General features: G+C 41.9%; 1 protein-coding gene across 1 annotated transcript in view; it reads left to right on the top strand.

The window, feature by feature from the left end:
- The first annotated feature begins 4,476 nt into the window (after nucleotides 1-4,476).
- LOC122412287 (RNA-binding protein MEX3B) overlaps nucleotides 4,477-18,449 on the top strand; it is a 53,308-nt gene continuing 39,335 nt past the window's right edge. The window contains exon 1 of the mRNA XM_043421736.1: nucleotides 4,477-6,372. Coding sequence (XP_043277671.1) covers nucleotides 6,069-6,372 — 304 coding nt within the window. The 5' untranslated portion in view covers nucleotides 4,477-6,068. The remainder of the gene's footprint in view (nucleotides 6,373-18,449) is intronic.

The raw sequence follows: 18,449 nt of genomic DNA, 5'->3' as shown, positions 1-18,449 counted from the left end.
TTTCCAAATGTTGCTGAATTTTTTCAGATTTTCATTGCATCACGAAGTATATACGGAAATTCCAATCAGGTACAATTTATCGGCTGGGCTGTCCATTCAGTAATACCTTAAGCGCTGTTCGAGAAGAATCACGTAAATGTTCAATTCATTAATTTGGAATAATAAAATGTAATGTATTTTTCGTATGATGTCCTATATTTATCGCTTCAACTACCTTAAAAACTGCGGATCTGAGTAGAGAACTCATCATGATTTCAGAACGTATATCTCATCATGAGTAGAAATATTAACCCTACACCTCATGTGCCTTTTTTCATACCCTCAACCTCATGACCGGGGTTTGAACGCACCCCACTCTTTTTCTGTTTATAAATCCGGTCCTACGATGCTAAACTGACTTTATCCTACACCATTTTCTTCGTTTTTTTATAACGCAAAGAACGATGTACGATAAAACTAATTTCAATTGAATTTATATATTAAAAAATCCGTCGATAATCAGTCGATAATGTCGCTTGTTAGGACGGGAGCGTAGTTTGAAGTTCGCGTGGGGTGTGCTCACACCCCAGTCATGCGTTCTAGGGTTAAAGATCATGGATGGTACATGAGTAGAGGTAGAGATGTTATGAATTTCGGAGCAAAGATTTTAAGAGCAGAGTTCTTTTTTAATAGAGCCACGCGAAGAGGACGATTATCGTAATTCTGCCCAATATTTTCTCGAAATGAATCTGCGCTCCTCGCCTTCCCTGTTCCGTCTCCGTGGCTTTCTGAGAAAGCGCGCAGCGACCCGGGCGAACTCAAAAGTTATCGGAACTGCCGATTCGAATCTGAAAGTTGACGACGAAAAAAAAAGTTTTTCCGCAGGATTATCGAACCTTCCGAAGAGGAAACTTCGCCGAAAAAATTTCGATCGATCCCGCGTCCAGAAACGTTACCGGCGAGACTGAAAGCAGCTCGATGAAAATCGAGCAGCTCGCTCGTGCCGAGGCTTCCTCCGAAGAACAATGGAGCCTGCGAAGAAATGAAGGAACGACGGTAGAACTGTGTGCAGAAAAGGATGCGACCGAGGCGATTGACACAGAGACGAAGAAGAGAGAGAGAGAGAGAGAGAGCAGCGAAGGGGAACGCTCTTCGCGGTTCAAGGTCCGCGGCATCGTCTTAGCCCATGCTCGCGATGCTTCAACGAACCCCTTTCTCTCTGCACTCGTCGTTGGACATGTGCCCATGAACAAGTGAGAGAGAAACCGAATGTTTAACGCAAATATGCGATAAGCGATCGGCGGGCGCGCTGAGGGTCGACAGCAGGTGTCACGAGAATTCGCTATTCCCGAGTCCAAATATTCTTCGGACAATTTGAGACAGTTCTTTTGACAGCTGGATCAAGAAATCGCCGATTTTACCGTCGTCGTTCTGCGCAGGAGCTGCCAACGGGCGAGACCGCTCGAGCCGGAGCTTTTATCATTTTTCTATCGATTCCACGAAACAATTCCAAAGCCCGAATCGCAGCATGGACTGCACGAAAGTGCGAGATTCGTCGATTCGAGGGGGTGGCTCGATCCGGCGCTGTTTCCGTCGTAATTAGAAGTCTCTGCGTTCGAGTTGAATCCGAGCGAATTTCTCTCTCGGTCTCAGTTTTTCTTCACCGCAAGAAATAAAAATCGAGTTCTCCGGCACAGTTATCAGATTTTCGTTCATCCGAAAAATTGCCGCCGTCTTATTATCCCCGGAATAATTATCATTAATCCCCGCAGTATTCCGTTCCTGGCGAAAACACTCGAGAAACATTAATTAGAAGTTAAAACTACCGGCGTCGGAACTGAGGGAAGAGTCATTATGAAATTACAAAGCGAGAATTTCAATAACGAGATTCTCATTAACGTTTTTTCCGAGTTCTCGAATTATTGGAGGAACGAATGAGCGAGGGCGTGTGTTACCGAGGAGAAAAAAAGAGAGGCACTATTGTGGGAAAGCTCGAAAGTTCGTTAAATAAATGTACTCGACCATATTTCAGCCTTTCATCGTTGCGCGCGACCATTCACTCCCCCCGAGAACTTAGTTGTACCAACATTCGTGCCCGTTTTCCGGGGCTCTGTATTTTTTATTTATAAAAAAAGGATTTTTTTTTTCTCAAGAAAAAAGACGAAACAAAAGTGCGAACGTTTGTTTTTAAAAAATCTGTAGATAAAGGAAATAAAGAAGAGAGAGAAAGAAGAAAAAAGAAAAGAAAAAAAAAACGGCACCGGGGAGGCTTTTTACAAAATAAATATGCGAAGATAAATGAAAAAATATGAGTAAACTCGTTTTCGTAAAAGTGCAGATAAAAAAATGTATATTTATCTTTATATTTGATGAGATAGGAAGATGGGCTTGGGCGGGAATGGATACGCGAGGGAGCCCTGGAGAATAAATATGAGCGCAGCTGCCATCCCCCCTCCTCGGGTGCTGCTGCGCTTTGGGAAACCGAGGAAAAAAGGCGAAAAAAAGGGAGAGTATGAAAAGCCCCGGGAAACAGGCTTTTTCTATGGGATTCGAAAAAAAACTTTTTTCATCCCTGTTCGTGGAATCGTCGGTACAACGTGTTTACGAAAAGTTGCATAAAGCCGAGAGTTTTCGTACTTGTCCAAAGGCTCCTCAATGCGGGGCTGCATCGCCAGATGCATTATTCATTTTTCACTTTGAACTTGTGGAATTAAATAGACGCGAGTACCGCAGCCACGGTAATTAAAAACCGAGCTTTTTTCTTCTCATTTTTCCCGCGGTTGTGGGCTCGCTGAAAATTGTACAGACAAGACTTTTGGCTCAAAAGTACGCGCCGATGCTCAAGTTGAGACCTTCACTTTCGCCAAGAATAAAGGCGCGAGGGATCTGGACTCGTTCTTTTTTAAAAATTTTCCTTCTACACTTATCCTTCTTGACGCCTGAGCATGGTTGAATTTCCCTTAAATTTGCGATTTGAATTCACTTGGAAATATTCGAAAACGGGTTTCGTCGATGATCCCTCCGAAAAGTGCCACAATCGAGATAGCAGAATTGTATTTATATACATTTTTATTATTCGAGCAGTAAATTCATTTGAAAATTTGGTTTTGAGCCTTTTTTCTCTTTGTTCGTCTCTGTCGAAATATGTATACGTGCTTAATGGCAAGAGCCGTTAGTTATGATAATACAATACATTTTCCAATTACCAGTCGGATGCTCGGGTTCTTGGAAACGAGGGTTACAACGGTCGACTGGGAGCCGACAGCGAGCGGTCACTGAAATTGCCTCGTGTGGTGTGGGTGACACTCCTATTCTCGATTTATCGATTCTAGCCCGGATTTACCGACGACGGTACGTCTGAAGAATCACTTTTGTGTGTTGAAAATTTGAAAAATCGAGTTCCAAACGCTTTATTACTATGAAACTCGTTTTGCAAACTATTTTTCGCGAATTTTCATGCCATTGTGCCTTTTATTCATCCGCGACAGCTAATCCTTTCGAGGCCTTCTTTGACAGACACTTCTAATCTCATTCGTCTCGCTATAACTGCACGGCTAAATTGGACTCTAATATTATTAGAATCTTGTAATACGATAATTTTATTAGCTGCTGATATTCGATTCGGTGTCGAAAGCGTTGCTTGTCAAAGCGGGGGGAAAGATACCCGTTGCTTTATGGCGCCTCCTGCCGGAACGCTGGTAAATAAAGCAAAAATGCATAGAACCAATTTTGAAGAGGATCAAATTTCCTATGGAAACCCTCCCGACGACATTTTCCCATATTCGGTAGTTTAGCCGTTGAGAAATAGTGCAAGAACAACTTTTCAAAAGACCAGCAGACCAGTGGTAATCCCGATTTGAGCCCTGTCTTCCGCGAGCACTTCACAACGAGTTATTTGCCAGACAAATTTTAGAGTTACGAGCGAGCGATTTTTCCCACAACTGTGATGGCCGAAGGCTGGCAATATTCCGAAAATTTCTACAAGTTTTTACGGGGATAAAGCGACAACAAAAATCCCGTGCTCGCCGTCTGAAACACGGTTGAAGTTCGGAGAAACGTGGCGTGTGCCAACCTGAGCCCGCAGAGACGGGAGCAGCAAACGAGAGGAAAAGAGAAAAAAATTCAGTCGCTCTCGATTTCGAGTAGTTTAGAGAAAGAGAGCGAATAAGTAGGGAAGTGAGGCACGAGAGGGAGCTGAGATCGCCGGGGAAGCCGAATCCCTGCGAAAACATCCGAGAATGTTCGGCGTCACGAACGAACACGCGCAAGCACGAAAATACACGCGATAGTTCGCCCCGATGCCGCTAGATGGCTCTGCGCGTTGCCTCGCTCGTAAGTGATCACGTGACCGAACGGACGAATAGGAGGGCAGCTGTGTACCGGCGTCCGGCACATGTCGGTTCCAGGATCAGAGCCCGCGATTCTCCTTTTTCAACAGTTTGCGCTATACCGGGCCACAGGCGTCTCGCGGCCTCTCACAAGCAAAACGCCAAGTAACCCTCCGACGAACAGTTTCCCGTCGTCGTCAGTCGGCAGTGGCACTTCGAGCGCAGGCAAGAGAGGGTAGTGATCTCGCACGCGCCTTACTCCTCGTTTACAAGAGTACGTCGTACAAATTTAACAAGCAAATACTAAAAAAACTGAGAAATATAATAACAAAATAATATAAGGAAATTCAAGAAGAAAAGGAATTAAACAATCGATATTATTATTGTTATTATTTTTTGAATAATCGAGGATACCGAACGATACTGTTAAATTTTCGACGAGAATTCAATCCCAAGACGCCGGTCAACGAAACGAACCCACGAAATTTGAAGTTCGACCATACACACGAAAACGCGTCTTTTTTCTCCTCGAATACAAAAATTTTTGCATTTTTTTCGAATCTCAGGTGTTTTTTGTTGAAACTCACGAGATATTCCTTCTTCGTCACAAATTGTGGGAGTGTTTTATTTAATAAAGTGTCAAGTTTTCGATCCACAAAGGGATAAAACGATTCGGGGATACTCGATATATATTTTACGAAGAATTTTCAACTTTTAACGGAGTTGTTCAAACACGAACGATTCTCGAAAAAGTAACGAGCCAATTTTTCTCGAACGAAAAAAAAAAAAAAAAAAAAACAAATAAATCGGCATAATATCGATTTGAAATATATGACGAAAGTTCGTTAATTCGTCTTGACGTTTAAAAGTTGGAAGATTAAAAGAAATTGAGTTTTTTCAACGAAACTACGATCTTCATCGGCAATCCATAAGACCTTGAAATTTTCTCCGTAAAACGAGAGTTATTGGAAAACCAAGCTTAAGTTTTTCCACACGAAATTATATTTTCTATACTCGTGCTATTCGCGCGCGTCTTTTCTCTCTCTTTCTCGCCTTTACCCCCACCACCTAACGGCAGCAGCGGGCAGCGGGAGAGAGCTTTGTCCCCGGCAAGTGCGTGAGAATCGTACACACAGTCGCTCGCGTCGAGCCGGCAAACGAACATCTCTTTTTCTTTCGCTCTTACCGGAAGTCTAGAACGAACGAGAACACGCAGAGATAAATAAAACAAAAAAATAACAGTTCTGATTAAAAGATATTTGATTTACTGTTCGCATTGAGCTTCGTTCGTCCAAGCCGCGCGTTTCAGAGTGAACTAAATTGAAAAAACACATCGCGAAAAACCACGTGATCTTATTACAACGCCCGTACAAAACTTCCGATCTTCCAAAAAAAAAAAAATAAAACTTCGACGCTAACCCGTCGAAGATTAAGTGTAATTTCGCGTATTGTGTAACGATATTCCGCGAACGTAAAACATACGAAAAAACAAAAACAACCATAAAACGAATAAATACAAAAAATAACCAAATCGTTTTCTCGTACAATCGAGTTTTGAGGATATCGTGGTTTTGTACGAAACAATAAAGTGTGAAGAATTTTCATAAGGAAAAAAAAATCATTTCATTGTTCGAAGATTTATAAAATTTCGATCGATCTGAGAACCGAGTGTGATCTAAAAATCAATTCTTACAATCAGTGTCGGGTGAAATTTTTTCAATAAATCAATAAAACCAAGCACGTCTAAGGAAAATCACTGAAATGCCGACGAGTTTGTTCAGCGAAATGGATCGTGGGGTTAACTCAGGTGGTTCGGGTTCTCTCGAGGAACAACGAGCTTTGCAGCTCGCCTTCGAGCTCTCGATGTTAGGACTCGAGGGTAATCCCGGTTGCCCCGTTAATGGCAGTGGCCCTGGCAACAACGTTATTAACAACGACAACGATCCTTTGCAATCGTCACCAAGCAACGTTTTCGAAGAGGCACGATCCAAGAAGAGCCAGAATATGACCGAGTGTGTTCCTGTACCGAGCAGCGAACACGTGGCTGAGATCGTTGGCCGACAAGGTAACATATACATATATACGAGGCACATTATTCACATATAAAAGGAGTGTTGAAATCCGCAAGTTGAAACATTTTCAAGGTCTCATTTCTCATTCCATAAACATAAATATACTTCTCATATTTGCTCTCTCCTCATTCGCGGTCTAAGCGATATTGAGATTCAAATATTTTACATAAATTATGTGAATACAAACATCGTTGCATAAACAACAGATTTTCATTGAAAATTCGATTTGAAAAATTTACTTCGTTTTTTCACATAGAGCAGAAGAAAATTATAATTCTTTTTGGAAGAATAAAAATTTACATAAATTAGTAAGAACGAAGCACACCAGACTCGTGTGTTTCTGAGCTTCCATAAATTCACTTTGTTGCGAGTTTTCGAGAATAAAAAACACCGAAAAGAGGGCGTTCGTTCTTCGATTCTGCGTAACAGTTTTATCAATATAGAGCACAGGATAATTGTGATTCTATTTTTGGCACGTCCATACTGAATCCATACTTGTCATGAGAAGTAATTTTTTCAAGTTACGGGTGAGAATTAGTTTCGAGGAAACTTGAAGTGAAAATTATGACGATGACGTAAAGAACGACTGATAGATTCATTTTTTCTCGGTCAAGCTGCATAATCTTTAGTACTTCTTAGCGAATCGATCGAGTGTTGACATGTTCGTGCGTCGGAAAAAATTTGATAAGGAGACGTCCGTGCCGTTCGCGCCCGGTGTAATTGTGCGTGGCCTTTTTTCTTGTGCCGGTTCCCTCATTCGTGTCGTCCGATGTCGCGTTAACGCGCGATCGAAACGCCGAAAACTGACACCATTGTATGAGACAAAGGGAGCTGATTTTTCCCATTGGTTCATTTGTCCGTTCACGAAAACCATTTATCGCTTAATAGAAAATGAAAATTTCGATATTTTTCCCAATAAATTGAGCACGTCTTGCGTACGAATTGTGTATGATCTGTATTCAGCAGGCTTTTTCGCTCACTCGCCAGCGACAGTGTCCATAAATTCGAGTAACATGGTGTGACCAAGTAATTGTGCATCGTGTTTTTTCTTCCTTGCCGTGATTTCGATATTCGAAAACGAGGAAATAGATCGCCTCGGAAAGCCTGAGCCCGATATGTCAACGAGAAAAAGTAACGCAAATATTCAAATATTGTAAAAATAATAATTTCGGGATGAAATTCATACACAAAAATGTAAAATTCCAGTATCATCGATCCCATCCAACGATCTTTTCCCACGCAAAATTGCTCCATCTCCAAAACTTGCTAATCCCTTCAACTATTGTAAATTATTTATTTCACCTTCGTAATTGCGACGTTTCCATTCGCAACAGGCCTTCGGGGTTATTCACCGGTTATACGGGGCGTAGAGATCGTTACTGTCTCATTCTCTCTCTCTCTCTCTCTCTCGCTCTTCTCTCCTTATTTACTTCTTTTCTGGTTCGCGCCCTCGCTGTTTTTTTTCCACTCCGTTCGAAAGGACGGAAGGGGAAAGCGTAAGAGAGAGAGAGAGAGAGAGAGGAATAGCGAGAAAGAGCGAAACGCGAAGGTAGTAAGAAGACGAGAGGAGAGAACACGTCGATGTGCAGGCTGCGGCAGCGCCGCGGGAATCACCGCCGAGTTACTTTCGTTTTTTGACGTAGGTCGTGGTCTCGTTGCGCAGGTCACGAATTTTTTCGTCCTGTTCGATGACTTTGATTTCTTATCAATTTCCCTCCACCTTCTCAAGTGTCGAAAAGCTCGGTCTCAATCGAAATTATGAATCGTACGATTTGTCCTGTAATTGTACATCGCCATAAAAGTGGCTCGCGTATACGAATTCGCTCGGCCGAATCTACGCTCGTTCTTTCGGACCGTTACCAGGTTTCGGGTTCTAGTCCATGGACGCAGCGAAAGGTTTGTCGTCGGTATCGATTCCGAAGTTGAGACGTCGGAATATTTGAGATTGTATCGGGGAAGCAGTGAGTTGCGATATCGAGACGCGTTTTCCTGTCCCGAAGCATCCAAATGTTCTTTCAAATTTGTCCCTCCCGTTCCGAGTGCGACGAAAAAGACGAAATTTATCTTTGACCTCTCGATCTTGAGTGCAGTCGAGAAAAGATTCAATTTGGTGAATTTTCCCGCAGAGTTTTCAATAATTTTCGCTTTGGCACGATTGTCGTATTGGAATTGAAAAAATTTGCGAAAGCAAATAATACTGAAATAAAATCGATAGGAGTGACGAAAAAAATGAACGATAAAATGGATAATTCGAGAAAATTCTTTTTCCTAAACGCCCCGAAGAAACGAGCGTCGATAGGGACAATTTTAAAATGCAAATCCAATTTTTCACCTCATTAATTGGCCGGTGATCGGAGCTTTGGATAACTCATTTTTTGTCCTCGTATCAACGTGGCTGCGACTCGTCGACAGGCCGATGACCACTGTTCCACTCGATGCGAAGCAGTCCTTGAAAAAAGAGAGTGAGTCCCTCGTATAAGCGAATTCTTCGAATCGAACGAAATTCGATTTGCCCTCGGTCGCTCTCAGAAATTCGTCGGTTAACGTTCCCACCTCTCTCCGTCTCTCTTTCTCGTTTTCTCTCTTCCTCACTCGTTAGTCCCCGACTTTTGTTTCCTTTGTGTCTACACTTTGTCCTCGGCTTCTTGTCATTGTTTCACCTTCGAGCAATTTCTTTGGAAATCATCCACTTTCCTGCCTACAAATTCGCCATTTTTTTCCGCCGACCACGTTTTTGTGGAAGGCTAAAATTAGTTGGGGTGTGACTTCTTTCGACCTTCCAGAGTCGAGCAGTTAATTTTTTTCTTTTCTTTTCTTTTCTTTTTTTTTTGAAACTAACAAAAGCTGATGAGCGTTTTTTTTTTTCAAATTCGTATTCGCACGGCGCACGGTGTTCGTACGCCGTGAGATTTGTCGAAAACCGCCTTGATCGAATTCACTTCGATAAACTCATCGCCGGATCGTCAAATCTTGGAGAAATTCTTTTCTCAGCGTGTAAATATCCGTTGGACACGATATTTACATCAATAGACGCCGCGGCGTCTCGGAACGAATGAAAAAAAAGGACAGAAAAAAATTAAGTTTCGTATCCGGCCCTCGTTACCCAGAGCGGAGATAAAAAAGAAGCGAAATTCGCGTAACGATATTCTAACGCGAACGTTGATGAAATATTAACAACGTTCGTGGCGGTGACCTCAGCAGACTCTCTCGCTGACGTTGCCGCGAGTTCGTGAGTCCTTCCTGCGACTCCGCATGAGGAGAAAAATCGTAACGCGAAAGAGCCATGAAAAAGATGGGAGTGGATGAACCTATCGAAAGATACGCGAGAAAGATTCGTTAGAGAAATAATTATAAAAGCGAGTTAGACACCGATCGAGCGAAAAAAATGTCTCGCATGAAAAAGAGATCTCGACGAATAAATTTGACGAGCCGGTCGAGCCAGAAAAATGATTAAAAATTAGAAAATACGTTAGATAATCGAACCGGAAACGTGTTAGGAAACGCTAAGTGATGGAGAGATTTCGCGATGACCTCCATATTCGTCGGTACATACGAACGCGAGGACGCGAGCTTTGGCAGAAACACACACGCTCGTGAAGATTACGTTTATTGAAAATATCTTTTTTCTCTCGGCTCTGATATAACGTCGCTCGCGAATGACGAAAGTTATAACGCCGTTTGTATTATTGCGAAAGGTTAGACACGTTCTCGCGGTGCGTATTCGCAAAGATCCACGAGAGACGTGAAATATTAGGCAAGTCCTTTCGGCACTCTCTTCTCTTTCTTTATTTTTTATTTCTCGTTATAGAAATGCTCGCATGCTCGCGATGTTTGTAACTATGATTTTTTTGGTACGTATGTTGTAGGACACGGAACGTGACCTCGAATCTCGTTAGAGAGAAAGAGAAAGAGAGAGAGATCTCGGTTTTCGAGGCATGGCCGAGCATACGTTGAACTCTCGAGGTCTGTACACCCGAAAATGTGTATGCGCGTGTGTTTATAGAGACAGAGGCGTATTCGTGCGTATTATGATCGGCGAGCGACGAAATAGACGTTCTTTGGCTCCGCGCGGCGAGCAGCTCCGATATTCGACGAGCTCGCATTTCTAAAAACGATAACCGATGTTAAAGACCTCGGAATAAATCAATTCTGCGAGTTTCTATGGAATTTTCGTAGCCGCGTTACGGCCTTTGCCATTAATAGCTCCTTTGATTGATTATTTTCGTTATTTGTTCGATCGTGAGAAAGATTTTATCACTCATTCTATAACGTTGCTATTTTTATATTAATTTCGTGCTCTGGCCTTTGAAACTTTTCGCTAAATCTCTTTCGAAAGTTTTCAAAGTCGCGTTTTATCAAAATCGATTATTTTTCATTCGTCCTTATGCCCGACCTCGATCGCCCCGAACCGAATGAAACGCTCGCTCGGAAACTTGCACACTTATTCCAACGATTCTCACGTTTTTTCATCTCTTTTTGTGTTTTTGCGTCCAACCTTTTGTCGACGTAAAGCTTTCTCATGTATCGGAGGCCCGGGAGAGCGAGAGAGAGGCGGCCAGAGATTGACGAAGGTCAGACGAGGACGAGAGAACCCTTTTGCCAAGGGCTCCTGCAAACAGGGAGCTTGAAATATTTCGTTTTGCTTTGCGAGACGAGTTTTCATGCTTCGTGAGAGCATCGAAGAGTTCTTCCCCTCCAGCTCGCTCTTTCGAACGAGAGGCGCGAGCCCATTGTGTTTCCGGTGCCGGACGAACACTTACGTACGCACGTACTTCTCCTGCTATCGAAAGGGCGCATGTCGCGAATATTTTATTCCATTATAGCCTCGGATACGCCCTTCTCAGTTTTCACTCTCGGTGTACATTTCTCTCTTTCTCTCTCTCTCTCTCTCTCTCTCTCTCTCTCTCTATAGTCTCGCCGAACACTCCATCCCAAACCAGTTTTCATCGCGCAACTTATGTACGCATATATAAAACTTTTCATTTCTATATATAACAGAAATCTTTACATACGTAGATGGGGAGCACATTAATTGTCAAACTGAATCATTCGTTTATTTCTATGACGTAAATGCCTGGGGGGGGGGGGGGGGGGGGGGCTATAAAAAAGTGCAATTTTTATACTTTCGTAGGCTTTCTATTAAGGGGTCTACTCTAATTGGAATTTTCACGAAATCCATTTTTTTTATTCGATTTTTCGAAAGTATACATATTTCAAAGTATCATGCTTCAATTTTATAAATGTCTGAGCTCTTTTTTAACGCGTTTTTCTCAAATTACCTTTTCGAACGACTCGTTGATAAAATCTCGAAAACTATTAAACCGATCCTCACCAAAATTTGACCACATGTTTTTTGTGGCTGCAGCTGTGACGCATTTCATAGGAATTTTGAAATGTTGAGTGGAATTATTATTATTATTATTTTTTTTGCGAAAAACGATGAAAAAACGTGCTTTTTCGTAATTTTTGGATAAATGGCTGCCCATTTTGTGTTTTTTGAAAAAATCAATAATCGTGTGGTACGCGCTATGGCCGTTTACCCATCGAATATAAAACCACTTTTCTTTTTTTCTCCGATCATCCAATCCAGAGATATTATCAACGCATCCATCTTTTTTTTGGGCCTGTCTGCTCCCCCATTTTTCTGTACGAAAACTGAGTTAAGTTAATATAAACAATTTTTTTTTGTGTATTTTAACAGTGTAGTTTTCAAGCCCAATACTTTTTACATCCATCTTTATAATTTATACCGGTCAAAAAAATTCGTGAAAATAGTCTTTTTTTTTGGCCGTCCAGTTAGGCCAGACCCCTTAAAATATCGTTGTGATCGTCGAATTTTTCAGACGACAGAGCTTACCGATAGCCGCTTTTTCAATGTTGATCCAAAGCACCACTTGGACGTAACTTAACGAACGTGATTTTTCTTCGACTTTGAGAACGTTGAGCATGAAAATTGCTCACGTCCTTTCATATCGTGTAGCTGACGAGCGAGCGAAAATTCAAGCCGAAATGTGTTGAATCAATGTGGAATTTGGTTTTCGATGAATTATTTAATTTTTCTGTGGTTACAACAATTAGTAAAAATTTATAAAACGATTCGTGTACGCGGATGTTATTCGTATAGAACGGAGGTTCGTTCGCATGCTTTAGTAGCAAGTATGCGCGTTCGAATGTGTGGCTGGAGAGCATGAATCATCGTAGGATCGCACGAGGGTCCCCCATTCGGTGTAAACTTGCTTGTAAAGCAGCGAGAGACGACGAAACGCGTTTCTTTCTTCCCCCCTCCGACCCGCCCGCCCCCCCTCGCCCTCTCGCTATTCCATTACGTTTATAATCGTTGTGAGATGCCCTCGGCTTCGAGCTGCTATCATTTCGAGCGTGTGACTATCACCGGCTCTTCCTCCTGGCGCGGTTATTCCAATTTTTTCCTTTGAACGCTCGAAAACTCGGGCATATTATTTCCTTGATCTCGTCAAGTGGCTCTAAATATTTCATTTGGGACGATTAAGGAGTTTCGGTACAGGCGATACAAAATTTGGTGAACATATTCTTTAGTGCCAAATTTGACAATACACATTTTTAAAGATTTTGGTTTTAAAGAATTGATCACTAACTAAAGTTCACGTGTATAAGCATAACGTTTCCATATTTTATATATACACGGAGAAAACGAGGCCGAAAATTCCAGAGGAAAGTACTGAGAATATTGTATCTCGGGGACAGTATACAACTGGATTGCAGCATTAATTCGAAGAGCAGTAATAAGAACTGTTCTATCCACCATAGTAAAAAGACTCATACCTTTTATTCAAAAGACTCAAGAGTCTTTTTCTCTAGAAGCATAATAAAAAATCTTTTCAGTCACTTTAAATATTTATATTGTAAAGTATGCTCGGGCATATTTGTGTATTCATTATAGAATTAACCATGCTGACAGTGAAAATTTGTGATTTACGATAAATTTCTACTTATCAGTAAGTGCTAGTCTGACACGATGAATAACATTCGAAAACAAAACGAAATATAGTTGTCGCAGGTGCATCACTTCTCGCTATCCCCATAAAGCTGTTTAGAATTGAAGGGATGAAAAATTGGAAAATTGAAAAAATACTACGCTGTTTGTAATCGGTGCCTAAATACTTTGAAAATTCTTGAAAAATCATATGTTTCTCACTATACAAAACGAATCCGTTTTCTCCGTGTAGGCATACATTCCGGGCATAAGAAATCTGCTTTAATGCGTAATTACTCGATAACTGAGGAGACGAAATTTTTTTTAAAATTCGTGCTTTCGCACTCGATGTTGAAGAACATTGTCACCAAATTTGATCAATTTATTAATATTTAGACTTCTGTACCGAAACTCCTTAATTCGAAGGAAATTGGGCGACATTTTTCGCGATTCTTCGCGGAACAATCCTTCGTGATAACGACGATTATTCGACCTTGGAAAGTGTCGAAATATTTGATGCCCAGTTGCGGGCGTGGCGGAGCTACAATTTGCGAAATTTTTCGCTCACGTGGAATTTCACGTTTTTCATTAAAATTCATTTTTATTGTTCTTTCGATCTATTTACCGTCCTGAATGAATTTCAAACGAAATTTTTCACTTTAAAGACGACGAATTTGCGAAGAAACCGGTGAATTTTTCTCTGTTTCCGGATTATAAATTACCGCTTTCCTCCCGATATTCCGAAGCTACGAAACGACCCACGTGGCTTTCTAACGCTGGAATGGATTACGTGAGAGCTCCTGAGGAGCTAGTTTTGTCGCGCACACGAACCCGCGCATCGAACGGAACGACCACGTGGGCGCGTCGAGTCGCGAAAACCTTCTCCCCTCGCCACTTCGCTTCGCCCCTCTCGCTTCGCCCCTTTTCCTTTATCGTGCTTCTCACCAGAGATTATCACCAAAATGGCGGAAGTTTTTCCGACTCTTTTCATCGTCGCGTTATTACTCTCGGTGCATTAAAAATGTTGGCTTTTTTCTCTTCCACTTTTTTTTCATAGAGCTTGGAAACTCGACGAAATAATATTGAAATACGGAAAATTGATCGGTTCATAAAAACGGCAAGTATTTATCGATCATTTTATTGTTTTCCTCAAGCATTTCTCAAGCGTCGTCGCAATAACAATTTCGCTACTATTACGACATTATTCAATAAAAAATCGTTGAAAAAAAACCGGCTCGCTTGAGTTTCTCGAAGCTCCAAAACGCCCGATCGCCAACAAACATTTTATTCCTTTGTTTTCCATCGTAAAATTCAATCTCGTCCATAACCATTAAAATCATTTTTCCAATGTGACAATCATCCGCATCGTTTAAATAGCTTTTAAAAAAAAAGCTTCTCAAAAGTTTTCGAACATGACGACACACTTGGAAATAATTATTCGCCATCAAACTTATAAATCGTCGATGAAAATCAATTCCGGCGGTAATTGAATCGTTGCTCAAGATTTTTAGTGCTTTACACAAATTGTCGAGACTCGCTGCAAATTGAGGATCACGAGGAAATAATGTTGATACGCACAGAGAAAGAGAGCGAGAGGAAAAGACGGAGAGAGCAGCGAGAGAAGGAGAACCGCGTCGTAATACAAGTCTGAAGGTTTGATAGGCCAGCACACAATCGTGTCGAGCCAATATAACGACTTGTAATGAGTTTGATACGCCGTTCCATTATGAGGATGTGCCTATTTGTTGATCGTTCACTATACTCGTTATATATATTGTTATTATGTACGTTGTATATATAAATCTTTCTCTTTCCCTTCTCGTCGCACGTTCTCGCCTCTCTCTCTCTCTCTCTCTCTCTCTCTCTCTCTCTCTCTCTTTAACGCTATCACACTCACTTGCTCTCTAGGCAGTAGCGAGACCGGAAGTTGTAATGAGCGCCTGGACTGTCGCTAGTCTCCGTAAATATTATATCTTTCTCTCTTTCTCTCGTTCTTCGTGATCGTCCTCTCGAAACGTTGAGGAAGAAGACGCCGAGGATGATGACGTTAGTTTGAAATTTGAACCACGCTGCTACTTTGAACCCTCGTCGAAAATGGCATTCTCGTTTTGGACAACGATGGCCGGTTAAATAACAACCGTTGAAAGAAGACAAAGTTGAGAATAAGTGATGTACGAAATATTGGTAGAATGTACGAAAATTATGAGTCGTAAAAGAAAAATTAACGAAACGTGGAATTTTGCGGGTTCGGGGCGGCTTCCAAGATGCTCGTGAGAATCGAGGTTAAAAAAAAAGTGAGGCGATCCCACTTTTTTCAGGCCCGAGTCGAAGAGCTCTGCTTTGTTGCTCCTCTTTCTCATTTCTTCTTTGCTTTTCGGAGCCCTTTCTCTCTCGTGCGCTTTCTCGCGCTTGCATCGTCACCGCAAAAAGTCCACCGCAATATTCATCATTTCCGGTTGAAAGAGAAGAATAAAAGAGCGCCGATGACACTGGCCCAGAAGTGTCGAGGACGCGAGCGTGCGCGAGAATTTTGTTTCGTTATCGATTCTCCAGCGGTGGCAAATCCGTTGCTCCGCTCGTTCTCCCTCACTTTTCAGCCAATTCGATCCACGTCGCTTTTCATCGATCGACGCATTTATTTTTGTCCGATTTTCCCTCCAGAATTCCTGTACGATCTTTTGCCTCCCAATTTTTCCCCCTCCCGACTTTCCTCCTCCTCGCGCGTCATTCCTGCCTGACATTGTTCACTTTTGCACGCGCGCGCCCGCGCGCGAAATTTAGCTCCCCGACGAAATGCTCTTGAACGAAGCGAATGAACGATAATTAGATAAAGCGGCGGGGTCGGAATGGAACTATGGCTCTGACATTAACGCGGCGAATGCACAAATACGTTTCAACGCATCGACGTCCCTCTACGCCGAGCTTCACAGTACGGCGAACGTAGCGTTGCGATCGCGAGCGACCGAGCGCGCAGAACCGCGTCTTTACGATTGGAATCCGAGAGAAATTGAAACGCACAAAAGTGAGAAGCACGAGCAACAACGATAACGAAAAGTTAAAAGATCGCAGAGGAAACAGGCGCGCGATAAATGATCGAGTAAAAAGGACAAAAAAATAAGAAAAGACAATCGATCGAGTTAATCGAAGGAAACGAACATAGAAGGTGAAAAAAATAGAAAAGGGAATGAAAAAACGGAGAGAATGAGAGGAGAGAAGAGGTCGCTGACGTGTCGGAAGGCAGCAGCGAATAAGCGGACTTTTCGCTACGGACGATCCTCCGTCCACACGCGGCGAACTACGAAGCGCTCATTCTCGGTCTCTGCCCGTAGTAGCAGTTCGCTCGTGTGTTCACTCCTGTCTCTCGCTCGTCGTAAACCTTTTGCTAAACGCGCTTTGCGAGCCACGCGCTTTTGCTCTCCCATTCTCTCGCGCTCCCTCGTATTATTTTTTCCACTCTCGCTCTTTTTCTTATTCCTTTATTTCTTTCTTTCGTTTCTGGCACATCCGACAAGAGCGTTCATCGAAACGGCGAACCCGCGACGCGTCGTCGCGCAGGAAATTATACTGAAAGAGAGACAGCCAAGAGAAGAGGAGAAGAAAGATAAAGCAAGAAAAATGCCAGCCAATTCTCCACGCTTTGTCCCCATCGGGCGGATTCGGAATAAAGGCGCATGGTATTGAATTCACAAATGTCACTGAATCCCTCAAATTTTATTGAATAACCACCCAAACGAACCCTGCCGACGATTTATTCTCTTCCAATCCTCAGCCTTCCATGTTTTTAATGAACGAGCAAAAAATTCGATACAACAAAACGATAAAAAGATTTATAATTAATTATTTTTTTATTTCACGAATTATTTTGATGTGGCTTGAAAAGTAACGAATTGGAAATTCGGCAGGGAACAAAATTGGAGATTTACTGGAATTATTTCAGAGTTTTTTTACATCATTTCATTGGACTTAAACGTTGGAAACTTCACTGTCATTACAACAAAACACTCGGAGAGAAAGCAATGGTAAAAATTACTATGCCACCAGTGTTCCAAGTCAATTCTGAAAAACTTTTAAATTGCGTATTTAGCTCTGACAATCGTTTAAACCGTGAAATTTTTTCCTACTTAGATCACCGAGGAACTATTGTAAAATTTATGTTGACTCGACGATGATACTGTAAAGTAGAATTATTAAGGCTGTTTTGTTATGGTTAGTAAACTGTTTTCACAATCGAAATTCACTGTTGAACACAGTGAAATTTGAGGATTCAAGTATCGACGATTCGCCAAAATGGTTAGAAATTTACTGTGGCACGTGGCAGAACTTCATTCGCGTTTTTACGATAATTAAGTATAAGAATCAATGAATATTACGATGTAGAACCTTACTCCTGTGGCACCATAGCAATTTTCATTAGAATTTTCTCTTCGTGCAATAATTGAGCGGCGCTATTCCCACCTTGAGTAGCATCCTTCGCTTCAAAGTTTATTTTCGATTTTTCCTCGAACTTGCTTCTTCTTTATTTTCGAACTCTTTACTCGAGGATGTTTAAATTTCAAGCCCTCCCAGAATACCTGCCACATTTTATTCATTCACCTTGCTCCCTTTTCCTACCTTTTTACATTATTTTATTATTCATATTTTTTCTAATTTTCCTCATGTACCACGAGCGTTTCTCATTAATTTTCCACCGATGGCGTATCATTGAGGCGTGCTGAGAGAGACTGAGATGGAGCAAAGCTTTATTACTTTATTATTTTTCATGAAAACCGATTATCGGTTATCGATCGCCGCCTGCATTTACCGCCGGTTCGGAGAGGCCCGAAGACCGAGTTTTTCCCACAATATTCACATGTTCGTATTATTTGCTCGTCATTTTTTCTCGCCCTCCTTCGGATCGCTCCCCGCCACGAAAATCGTGCAAGGATTTTCCGTCAGCTCTGTTTTCCCATTTATTATTTCCAATCCGCCCCGGTTCTTTTTTCTTTTCCTCTGCAACGAAATTCTGCGAATTTTTTTCTCACCGACTTTTCAACATTTTTGTAACCATCACCACTATTTTTTTGTCGTCCATTCGGCCAAGTCGACCATTCCACACGGATAATTGTATCAATGAGAATT

The sequence above is a fragment of the Venturia canescens genome, chromosome 6 (assembly GCF_019457755.1).
Source record: "Venturia canescens isolate UGA chromosome 6, ASM1945775v1, whole genome shotgun sequence".
NCBI lineage: Eukaryota > Metazoa > Arthropoda > Insecta > Hymenoptera > Ichneumonidae > Venturia > Venturia canescens.
Note: the sequence above shows the minus strand (reverse complement) of the source record. Positions and strands in the feature narration are given on the sequence as shown.